The sequence below is a fragment of the Ips typographus genome, linkage group LG3 (genome assembly GCF_016097725.1).
Source record: "Ips typographus isolate SLU linkage group LG3, UJ_Ityp_2.0, whole genome shotgun sequence".
Taxonomy (NCBI): domain Eukaryota; kingdom Metazoa; phylum Arthropoda; class Insecta; order Coleoptera; family Curculionidae; genus Ips; species Ips typographus.
The window spans coordinates 11,232,001-11,244,448 of record NC_138424.1 but is presented as its reverse complement, the minus strand read 5'-3'; the positions used below and the strand labels follow the sequence as shown (position 1 = coordinate 11,244,448).

The 12,448-nt window shown below is 35.4% G+C and overlaps 1 protein-coding gene across 1 annotated transcript; it reads right to left on the bottom strand.

The window, feature by feature from the left end:
* Positions 1-4,149: 4,149 nt before the first annotated feature.
* LOC145726014 (uncharacterized) lies at positions 4,150-4,593 on the bottom strand. The gene has a single exon (XM_081974944.1). The coding sequence runs from the start codon at positions 4,591-4,593 to the stop codon at positions 4,150-4,152; it is 444 nt and encodes a 147-aa protein (XP_081831070.1).
* Between the last annotated feature and the right edge of the window lie 7,855 nt (positions 4,594-12,448).

Here is a 12,448-nt window from a genome sequence, read left to right as displayed (position 1 = left end):
TTTTGGCATATAAAGTGACACTTTTCAAAACTGATTAGAGTGACAAAACGTTTTACTTTATGCAACTAGTTATTAAAAGTTGATTTCATCACTCCCTGTTTTTATGCATTTCCGTAGAAACATATGGGCGACATCCATCATAACATGTCGTTGTCACTGTTTATACAAGGTGCTATGAAAGTGAATATTTGTGTTAAATCACTTTAAAAGATGGTTTTTACCGCTTTTTGGTCAAAATTAGAAAAAATTATGTATGCAACACGTTTCGAAAATGTCTTATTGTGTAACTCATTCAAATTGTAGGACCTCGCTGCGCTCGCCCTACAAACATTCATTCGTTACACAAAATCGATCTTTTTGTAACTGGTTACATAAATAGCTATTATATCAACTATTTATTGGTAGAAACAATTGTAAATCAGTAGCAAAATGCCAATACAATATTAATAGAACCTAATTCATTTAAGTTCGAAAACTCTCCAAAATGACCATCTGCATATACCCACCAGAAAGAGCATACACGGTACATTATACCGTGTAATTTTGCCTGAACAAAAGGAAACAATCAAGACTTAATATATCTGAAACAGGAAAAAAATCCTGTGAAAACATATGTACGCTTAACTTTATTGTCTCTCTATGTAATTAGCGTTAAACACGGCCCTGGTAAATATATTATAATATGCGGCAACAATATCAAAGTACTTTTTGCCAGTTCTCAGACAATTGAAAGATGTAGTAGCATCCTTGGTTGGCGGTTTCTCTTGATTAAGGGTGTGTGTATTCCATATGGTGTGATTTTCTCATGTTGAAAAAAAAACCGTTTTTTTATGATATTGTTTTAAATGACAATGGACGTTTATGCATCTGTTTTTTAAGACCATTTTGCTGGTCAAATGATGAAAATTATTTATTACATGTAAAGCCAATTTTTTGTAAGAAAGTAATAATAATCGGAATGTGTTGTTGTTAACCGGATAAGTGTATAAATACAATTAAATGATTTCTGTGGATTACATGATCAAACCCGAATCAGACAAGAAATTGAATAAATCATCAAAAATCATAACTGCCTGAGCCCTAAAAAGCTGTTCTAACCAGCTACAAAGTAGTAAAGTAACCAGAGGTCTAGAGAGTAAATGAAAATTATCATTTGAACGCTTCCAACTCAATCAAGAGAAAAAATCGGGAGTTATAAAATTAGACGCATGCCTATTGATCGATTTAGTTACTGGATAAAGTAAATCCAAATCCTTATCATCTGAAGAATCTAAACCCAGCCAATCCCGCCATATTCACTGCAGAATCGTTTGGTATATCCTAGTTTTAAGATTTACGTAGTCTAGTTTTACATTATACAAAATAGACAAAATATAAATATGCAATACAGAACAGGAACACCAATGGCCATTTTAGCTTATTTTGAACATTGTGTCTTCAATCTAACTTCTTTCGTCGTTTAACTACCAATAGTACAGAAAACCTTTACAATCAATTTTTAAAAGCGATTTTTACGGTTTTTGTTCACGCAGACGAATTAACGCTCTTTCTGATGACGATAAAATTAACTAACATGGTACTGGATACTGTAGCTCTGAATATGTCTAATGATGAGCATCCAAACCATCTTCTGAGATAAAGGAGTTTTGGCGTCTGCCAACTGATCCCTTTCCTTGTATTTTGCCCTCGAGTATCACTCTCAAAAACTGCTCGCCTCTCATAACATGACCTATGTAACTCGTTTTCCGTTATTTTATATACAATAAGAGTTCCTTTAGTTTTCTAATACGCCTCAGCACCTCCTCATTTGTCACTCTTGGTACCCGTGGTACGCGGAGTATTCTTCTGTACAAGTATACATCTCGAATGCCTCCAGGATCCTTTTTCTAAACCAGGGTTAAGAGTCCAACTTTCACAGCCGTACAGTAAAACTAAGAAAATATAGCACCAACCCATACGAATTCGAAGAAGAAGTGAAGATCAATCTCTGATTCTTCAGAAAAAGCGAGCACTTTGGTTTTTTCAATATTTTTGAGTAGTCCAGACTGCTCGCTGTGTTGAACAATGTGGTCAACCATGCCTTGCAGGGCTTATCATGTTATCTGTCATATTCACAGTGTCATCCGCGTACCGAATATCATTAATCTTGATTATTTTAAAAATGGCCTCTGAAAATATGTTGAAAAGAAGTGGAGAGAGTATGCAGCTCTGTTTTACTCCCCTTTTTATTGGTAGGACATCAGGTTCTAGATTCTTGAAACTAAGGAAGGGAGTTATCAAGAGAAAGAAATACATAATATGACAGAAACCTGCCATTGCCAACCAGTTCTGTCACATTCTATCAAACACTTCTCTCGGCAATTCTACTGCCTGCGTTTAAGAATTAGAGCCCTGTTGTTGCTTGTTCTACCCTCACATCGACTATTTGATGCTAGTAAAGGTTGGAGATGATGTTTATTTCCTGTTGGTCTACTTCGCTTTCTTTCAGGATATCGATCAGCTTGCAATTGCCTCATGAAGTCGAATCGAATGCCTTTCGGTTATCTATGAAGCTCTGTATCTCTGTGTTAAAACGTTAAGTGAGAACAGTGCCTCTCGTGTGCCAAATCGGCTCCATTATCAGCATTAATTTAACATAATCAGTCACGAGGTAAGTGTCAAACTAATGGCTAATGAAATGATTTAGTCAAGCAATCCAACTGTACTACTACTACTATTTTTTGTCCAAACGGACGTGAACTACTCACTTCAAGTACTGTTTTGAGGCAGTAAAATCCACTTTTACGAATCCACGAAAACGAAAAACTGCGCATTCTCTATTGATGTCATAGGTCCAAATTGACTATTCATATCCGTCACTGATACAGACAAACTGTTGTGAACTGAAATCGTAAAAACAAGTCACGTGATCGGGATAATTTCAATTTGGAGCTGACAACACTCTAAAGGCAAGTTAACCTGGAAAAATCTGTAATTTACATTTAAATAGTTGTGAAAGCTGAAATTGTTGAAGCACATCACTTAATGGTGACAATTTAAATTCGCATCTGGCAACACTGTAAAGTTAGGTTGATACCTGTCAATAACAGTAACGTGACCTGGAAAATGTCGTTTTTAAGTTTGTAATTATATTTAAACAGTAAAAGTTGAAATTTGTAGAAAACACGTTACGTGACCTAGATAATCTAAACTTGGAGCTGGCAACACTGTAAAAGCAAATTGATACATGTCAACCTTAGTCACGTGATCTAGAAAATTTCGTCTTTAATATTGAAAAGTATGTAAAATACATTTAAATGTAGAAACAGGACACGTGAGATAGATAGATTAAATCTGAAGCTGGCAACACTGTAAAAGCACTTTGACACGTGTCAAAATAGTTATGTGATCTGAAAAATGTCGTGTTTAGTCGAAAGTTTGTATATTATATTTGTAAATAGTTTTAAAAGCTGGAAATGCAAAAACACGTCACGTGACAGATAATTTAAATTTAGAGTTGGCAACACTGTAAGAGCAAGTTGACTCTTGAAAAACCTGGAAATTATACATTTAAACAGGTGGGAAACCTGAAATTGTTAAAACACGTCACGCGATGGTGATAATTTAAATTCGCATCTGGCAACACTGCAAACTTAGGTTCCCGTCAACCACAGTAACGTAACCTGAAAAATGTTGTCCTTGAAAATTCTTGAAAAGTGTGTAAATCACATTTAAACTGGTTCGACAGAAAAGCTGAAATTGTAAAAACACGTCACGTGACCAAGATAATTTAAATTTGCATCTGGCAACCCTGTGAAGGCAAGTTCATTGTTTCTAAATGGTAGCGATATACGGTTTACACTCTATAGTGGTGGATTTATGGGCTGATGTGAAAAATCTGTAGTACTCGCCCACTTTTTAATTTTTTTTTGCATGAAAGATGTGATGTTGCTTTATGTATAGAGAATTAATAATGCAAAATTATTCAGAAGAGAATGACAGAATAATGGCATATTGGGAGGCTTTGAATCAAGCTTTTTGAAGAGAGTGAATTGCATCATTTAAATCATTTTATATTTCTGATTATGATATTGCATTGATTGCAATGACTACCTAATAAAAATTATATGAAGAGTTAAGTTTTTATCCTCAAAAAAATTTTCAGATATCTCAGAAGAACTGCTTGTAGAGAAGAGACCTAACAAAAGACTGTTGTTTCATTAAATATGTGTCCACACTCAAATTTAAGTATAAATTTGACTCTTCTTCTTTTTGCATCCACTCCTGGACATAGGCCTCCCCTTGCTGCTTCCATTTGGATCGGTTTATTGCCATCTGGTGCCATTTCCTTCCCGCTATCTCTTTTATATCGTCGATCCTTCGTTTCTGTGGACGACTAGCACTTCTTTTATGTTGCCTTGGACGCCACTGTTCTATACGTCTTGTACATCTGTCATTGTGTTGTCGTGCCCCACCCAACGCCATTTCTGCCGTGCGATGTGCTTCGAACATCGTCGATTTTTGTTCTTTTTCTAATTTCCTCGTTCTATATGGGTTATCCCTTAGGCTTACCCCCAACTGTCTAATAATTAACACTTTGACACTTTCTCTCATTTTTGATTTTGATTTGTAACCTCGACTCTTTTAAAACCATAATTTGTCGCATGATCTTTGCCATCGCGTTGCACTACAGGAAAATTGCGGTGATTTATGTAATGGTTCCAAGAACCATAGCATGGGAATTATTCTGCATCAATCCGGGGCATGATTCAAGCAGTATCGTTCGCATTTCATCTCCTCTTCAAAGCCGTTAGAACGAAATAAATTTCGCTTACGTGGGTATAACACGAAATCTGAACGTATAAACACGAAAATAGCGTTTAAGATCGTATCGGCGCTGTTATTTATCCCGCTGAAAACATATTGTTCCATTTGAACGCCATATATGTAAAATCACGCCGCTCTGTGTGGTTCTATTGATAAAATTATGGCTACCTACGCGCCATTTTACATTATTTTACCGGGCAATTATGCTTGGAAATGGGAAACAATAGGAAATCGTGGTTTTTTTCGTTCTGGGAATCGGGCTACGTTACGTAACTTACCGCTAACGAGCCAGTTACAGTAGCCTGGTGTTTCAGAGAGATCCCGCATTTGTTCAATTAATCGACTGATCGGTAGTATCGAGTTACTGGAGGGCATATAGAAACAGTTTGTCCACCCCCGATTTTTTAACACAATGAAACTATACAATTTTTGGTTAACCACTTTGTTTGTGTGGTTTTATCAATAATTACGTCCTGGGAATGGTTTGTCATGTCAACCCCCCGGTCCCACCTACAAAAGATGGGACAAAAGAAACCCAGATGCCAAATCGGAACAAATTACGTGACATTCGATATATTCTTTTAATATAAGTTCGCCATTATTCTTTAGTGTAAGGGTATACTATGTGTTGGCTGCCATACTTTATTCTGATTTAGGAGAGATAGTGTTCATACCGGACAACATTTTTCATAATGGATTATTCTCAACTTAGACAATTCTTTCAATCACCAACATTATTTTGATTTAAATATTAATATATTAAATAGTTTCATAGAAATTTTTATTTATATATAAACAATATTTATTCTCAAAGAATAGGCTATCGACCAATTGGTGTTTGTGCCCATGTTACATTACATAGAGAACAAAAATTAACAGCAATATTTACAAAAATAAATAAAACTTAATTTACACATATTTACTTTTTGTGACCGATAAGTTTCTTTTGTTTATTATTTTACCTCTCGATGGATTTTCATGTTTAAGTGTTTTTCTTTAAGCAGCTATAGAATGCCTATGGAATATATGTGCAGCTATCGTACACACACACACACAAAAATGGTAACAAAATATACACGTCACTTTATAGCTCTATGAGTTGGATTTTGGCTGATACGCTTTATATGACAGCTGTTAAACCTCTGTCTTGAACAGGACAATACTTCACAACTGTCAAATCTGCAACCATAAACCTCTAAGGTGTATTTCTGTGGCGCAAAAAAGTAGTAACAAGATAATCATACAAATTTTACTTTATAGCTCCCTGAGCGGGGTTTTAACAGATGCAGTATATGTGACTGCTGTCAAACTACATTTTGAATAGACAATCGTAAAACAGCTGTCAAAAATTCCATTATAGAAGTATAAACTAGCTTAAGTTGAATTTTGATGAAGTGGTAGTAAAGTATCATTACAAACAGCACTTTATAGCTCTATGTGCCGGGTTTTGACTGATACGCTTTATGTGGCAGCTGTCAAACCACCGTCTTGAATAGAACAATACTTCACAACTGTCAAATCTGCAACCATAAACCTCTAAGGTGTATTTCTGTGGCGCAAAAAAGTAGTAACAAGATAATCATACAAATTTCACTTTATAGCTCCATGAGCGGGGTTTTAACAGATGAAGTATATGTGACAGGTATCAAACCTTATTTTGAATAGACAATCGTAACACAGCTGTCAAAACTTCCATTATAGACGTATAAAGTAGCTTAAGTTGAATTTTGGATCATGGGTACAATATCATTACAAACAGCATTTTACAGCTTTATTAGACGGGATTTGACTGATACGCTTATGTGACAGCTGTCAAACCAAAGCAATATGAAAATTAAAGTACAAATTTTGAGTTAAAATTTGGTTATCAAAGCGTTCTTGTTCAGCTTTTTTAGGGTTAGTGTAACTAATTTATTGCCAAAAATGGTCGAAAACCACAACTTTGCGTAACACAACGACGAAAAAATCCAACATTTTTATTGTTAGTTGTTTTTTAAAATTTTTCAAATTCTAAAAACTGGGTGGAAATTAAAATTTTGTAAAATTTTATTGTACCCACACTTACTCTATACAATACAATCCATAGAAGCTTCTTATGACGTAAAAAGAGGACATTTCCAAAAAACTGCAAAAATGAAAATTCTAAGAATGATCAAAAATAACAACATAGTGTGTAGTATATCACAGTAGTAGTACTAGTAGTAGTGTAAATTTTTTTCCATCCATCCAATGGCGCTACAGCCTAAATCGGGCCTTAGCCTCCTCTATTTTCTTCCTCCAGCCATCTCTGTCCTCCACCGCCTTTCTCCAGTTTGGAGTTCCGAGCATCGATCGAGTGTCCCCTTGGATTTTGTGTGCCCATCTCGGTCCTGGTCTTCCAACCGGTCTTTTACCTTCCAGTTTTTGGTTGAAAATCCTCTTGACTACTCTTGACTCTTCCATCCTCTGCAAATGCCCGGCCCATTTAAGTCTTTGTAATCTTATTGTTGTTGCCAGGTCTGCTTCTGGGAAGAGCTGGTAGATCTCGTGGTTGTATCTTATTCTCCACTGTTCGTTTTCTTGGACCGGTCCATATATTCTGCGTTTTTTTTTTGAATGCGTTCACCATTGTTTCCGCTTTTTGTGAGAGCGTCCAGGTCTCGCTTCCATAGCATAACACTGGGCGTATTATTGTTTTATAAAGTATCAATTTTGTTTTCCTGTGGACATTCCCTAATCTGATTATGGCCGAAATGTGGTAGTATACTTTATTGGCATTACTGATTCTTCGTTGGATCTCCTTCATCTCGTCCCGTTTGCTGGATATGTTACAGCCTAGGTAGGTAAAGTCATTGACCACCTCAAAGTTTTGGTCGCCTATGGTCATGTTCTGGCCTCTCCTCCTATTGCTTCTGGTCTGTATAAATACTTTGGTCTTATCTTCATGCACTTTTAGGCCCACTTCTTCAGTCGCGCCTTCTAGTTGTATGTAGGTTTCTTTCATTGATGTTAGGTTTCTTCCAAGTATGTTTATGTCATCTGCATATCCTGCTAGTTGGGTGGATTTGTGTAGCAGCGACGCGTTGGTGTCTACCGTGGTTTTCCATACTGCGTATTCTAATGCTAGATTAAAAAGCATTGAGGCGAGTCCATCTCATCCATCTCCCTCCTTTCTATTAGGTTTCCTTGTATCTTCACCCGGTTTTTAGAGTTCTCCATTGTTAGTCTTGTTAGCCTTAATAATTTTCGTGATATGTTAAAGTCTAGCATGATGCCGTAGAGCTTTTCTCTGTCTATGCTGTCGTATGCCTGTCTGAAATCCACGTAGAGTTGATACACATCAATGTGATATTCCCAGCATTTCTCCAAAACTTGTTTTACTGCGCATAATTGGTCTGTGGCCGATCTTCCTGATCTAAAACCCGCTTGGTATTCACCAATGATGTTTTCGGCTAGTAGTTCTAGTTTGTTTCGGAGGATGGTTCTGAAGACTTTATATGTTGTGTTTAGTAGAGGTATTTTCCTATAATTTTTACATTCTAGCTTGTCTCCTTTTTTGTGGATTGGACAGATGATGTTGGTTCTCCATTCGTTCGGCATTTTTTCGGTTCTCCATATTTCTTTGATTAGGTCTGTTACCGCTTTCGCTAGTTGTGGTCTTCCATATTTTATTAATTCTGACGGAATGTTATCCATACCTAGTGATTTGTTGTTCTTTAAAGGATTGCTTTTCTTACCTCTTCTTCAGTTGGGGGATCGTTGTTCTCCTCTCGTTCGTCTGCTGTGAGTTCGAGTGCTCTCTGGTCTTTGTTGGTTGGATTCTGGTTGCTGCTTGGGTTTAGGAGTTCCTCCAAATATTGTTTCCACCTCCCTTGTATTTCTGGTTCGATTCCGATAATTTGTCCTGTCTCATCTCGGCATAGGCTAGTGCTTTACTGGTAACCGTTCTTGAATATATTTATTTGCCTGTATGCTTTTGGTGTCGTTGTTTTTAAAGTCCTCCTCTATTTGTAGCAGTGTTTTGTTGCATTTTTTTCCAGTAAAAACATATTGTCTTAGCATGTTTCAAAACGACGGTAAAACGAGAAAATTGATATTAGAATTACTTCTTCAAGGGTTCAAGACTCTTATTAGTTTTATTCTAATTGCAAAAACATTGCAAAGAATCTGAAATTTGATAGAAATTATATTAAAATTATCTTCTTTGATCTTCGACAACCAGTACACCTCAGAAATTAGAAGTTTCGTTATATTACTTTATTCCAACTGGGAACTGGGTTTATTTTTTCATAATATGCTTATGTAGAAATCAGAATGAACATATAATAATTAAAGAAAATTTTATACATTTTTCTACTTTTTTATTACTTTTTCTTTCCTACCATAATCATAGTGTATTTCTTTTCTCCCTATCTCACAAACGTCATCAACAGTTTACAAATAAATATGATTATTTCCTTCCTATCAATTTTGACCAATCGCTATCAAGAATTAGTATAAAAAATGTAAATTTTAAGTGGAAAAATCACTTAACAACTGTCAACTTAGCTGTCAGCAGTTTTTTCCGGAAAAAAATTCGAAAAAATTTCACACTCCTCGTAGCAACACGTCTTCGACTCGGATGATTTTTAAAACCACTCTCGCTCATGCTATTTATTAAAACAAATTACTTAGAAACTCGTTTTTCCGAATTTTTCCGGAAAAATTAAATGCACTAGGGATATTACCCCCGATAAATTTGTATTTTAACAATACTTTTCATACAAATATAACATATTTATTGTTGCAAAGCTTAACTTATTTAACATTAAATTTCATATTTCGGACACTTGAAAACTATTGTTTCCTTTTTTAGGTGAAGTAGATGCACCGCCACTGTTAAATAGTCTCGCATGAAAGCGTCAACAAAACGTTAAAATAAATAGCTACTAACGTATGATTGGCACTGTTAGAAAAAAACTACCATAAGATTATGTCCAGTCAAAATTCACGGTCACGGTTTCTCGCATCGTTATTGTCTCCTGGTGCAATTACCGGCAATTTGAGGTTATACCGCCGTTCAGTTTCATGTCGGCAACACTGGGAAAACACCATTCTGTGGTGTTGGTAACCATGCGTGCGTGAAAAACTTTTACGTCTATTATTTTCCAAAACATGTGTTTCCATTAAACTGGTAAGCGATACATTGGACCTAATTTACTGCAATGAAAACTGATCATTTCGGTTATTCTGCAAAATAGTTTCGCGACAGTATTCAAGGAATCTGATGGCTTCCAAGGAAGCATATTATGCAGCAAAGGATACCAGCATCATAATTACATCATAGCTTGAATTCTTGCACAAATCGTTCTCGAAAGTACCGTTACCCTTTGGCAAAGCCCAATTAAGACCCTTCTGCTCCGCCGATTCCAGTATTCTTCACGTATCAGTCCCATTATGGGTTTAGTTTTGCCAAATTTACCTCTCAAACTCTAAACGGCATTGTCTCCTGGACAATGGGAATGAAAGAAACTGGCTACTGCGTGCTCGAGTGCCGAAACGGACTTAACAGTAGGAAGATTCTTTGTGTACCTACGATTGTCGTTTTATTCTTCGCAATAAAAGAAGTAGAAACATTTCGAACCATGAAAGAATAGGAAAACGAGATTTGTGCCGGGTCTTTGCTCATATGCGTTTAACAATTCGTTAGGCCTTCTTTTTTTTAGTTCTTTTCAGTAGTTCGGTACTGCTTTCGGCGGGTAATCGACGGTGAAATCGATCCTTTTTTTGCAGACAGATCTAAACTGTTTTTTTCATGTTTTCTTGTTTATTATAAACTTGTGAGAACTCACTTGTATACTGACATTTTGTTTTTGTCAACCTGCTTTTTTAAATAATTATGGATTTTACTATATAAAGGAAATTGCTTCATTTTACCTGTCTAACTAAACTTGTGACAAAGGTCCGTTCTTAAATAAAAAGTTTTTTGAATCAAAGAATTGGATAAACTACAAAAAAAACATAAAACCGAAATTAAAAGCAAATTTCATAGTAAGTCCACATGTGCAGTATTTACGTAGTTCGTAATTGGTCAAGAAAAAGTTGAAAGCTGCTATTTTGACCAATCACAAACTTACAAATACTGCATATGTTGACTTTACATTAAGATAACAAAATATTTAAAGAGAAAACAATTTTGCCTTCAGATATCATCTATTATTATGTTCTCTTTCTTTTTCTACATTCTATGTCGTGTAATTAAAAGTTGTATATGTAAAAATTAGAATGTGAGAAATCTGTCAAATTAAAAATGTTATTCAAAACATGTACCTTTTGTATTACATTATTGGGTCATCCTATCTTCCTACCATCCTACCATCTTACCTCCTATCTATATCATAAACATTTTATGAACAAGTAGCCTTTTCTAAAAAAATTGCATTTTCAGGTTTTTGGAACTTTTCTTTATTATCTCGTGTTTAAATTATGACAAATAATATGTTTTAGAGATAAGAGTAATGACGCAAATCTGAAGATATTATTATTCAAACAATCCGTAATTTACTAATAATTGTCAAAATAACTGTCATAATCTCAGAAACACGACTTGTTTCGAAAACGGTAAGAAATCTATGTTTTACAGTTTTAACATTAGTCACAGATGTCACGTGGTTTTTGGATAATTTAGATAGACAGTCACGTGACCACTGTCAAAATAACTATCAAAAATCTCGGAAACACATTTTGTATTGAATACTGAAAAACTTATCTCTCTCTCTCTAGTCGTTAGCTTCATGTTTGAAGCGTCGTGATCCTATGTTAGTCTCATATTGTGTTTTTAGCAGTTTCCCTCCATTCCTCTCTATCTGACGTTCTTCTAATGTTGTCTTGGAAAGATTTTCCTGTAAACTGCTTCATCTGGTCCAGCCATCATTTTGGAGAACGTCCTCTAGGTCGGGTTCCCTCTACCTTACCTTGGACCATAAGTTTTTCGAGATTGTCATCTTTCTTCCTGCTGACATGTCCAAAATACTTGAGAATCAGTTGTTTTTAGTTGACAATCTGATTTGGATGTTAAGTTCTTCGAGTATGGATACGTTAGTTCTGTGGTCGGTCCAGGGAATCCTCAGTAGTCTTCTCCAGACCCACATCTCAAACGCATCCAACTGTCTGTGGCTTTTAAGGTCCAGGATTTTGCTGCGTATAGCGCAATTGGAAAAACTTATCTAAACCCTAATTTTTGTGACTTTTGAACACAGTTTGATAGAACAAAATTGCTTGTCAAACCCACTTACAGTGGGAAAATTACAGTTTTAAGCACGTTTTTGGAATCTCCATTAAAGTTTCTATCCAATAACCTGAAAAAATACTACAAAATTTGGTACAGTCAGGGAGAGAAGCGGTATTAAAATTTAAACTGCCAGAAACACAGTTTGAAAGGACGCTTGGAGTAAGAAAATGACTGTTTTAATCATATTTTTAGAATCCTCATTTAATTTCCTATCCAATAATGATGTAGGAAACTAAATGACAGCAAAGTATTTCATATGGAAAAATGTTTTCTTAACCATAGGTCACCTGACAATCCTGAAAGACTGAATGAAGAGCTGTTTTGATTTGTTATTTATTGTTTTAGAGATTTTGATTTAGCAATAATAAAATAAAGGAAGTAATACTTTTCTGA

Excerpts from the sequence above, each read along its gene's own strand:
- LOC145726014 (XM_081974944.1), bottom strand. The coding sequence starts at position 4,593 with ATGAGAGAAAGTGTCAAAGTGTTAATTATTAGACAGTTGGGGGTAAGC.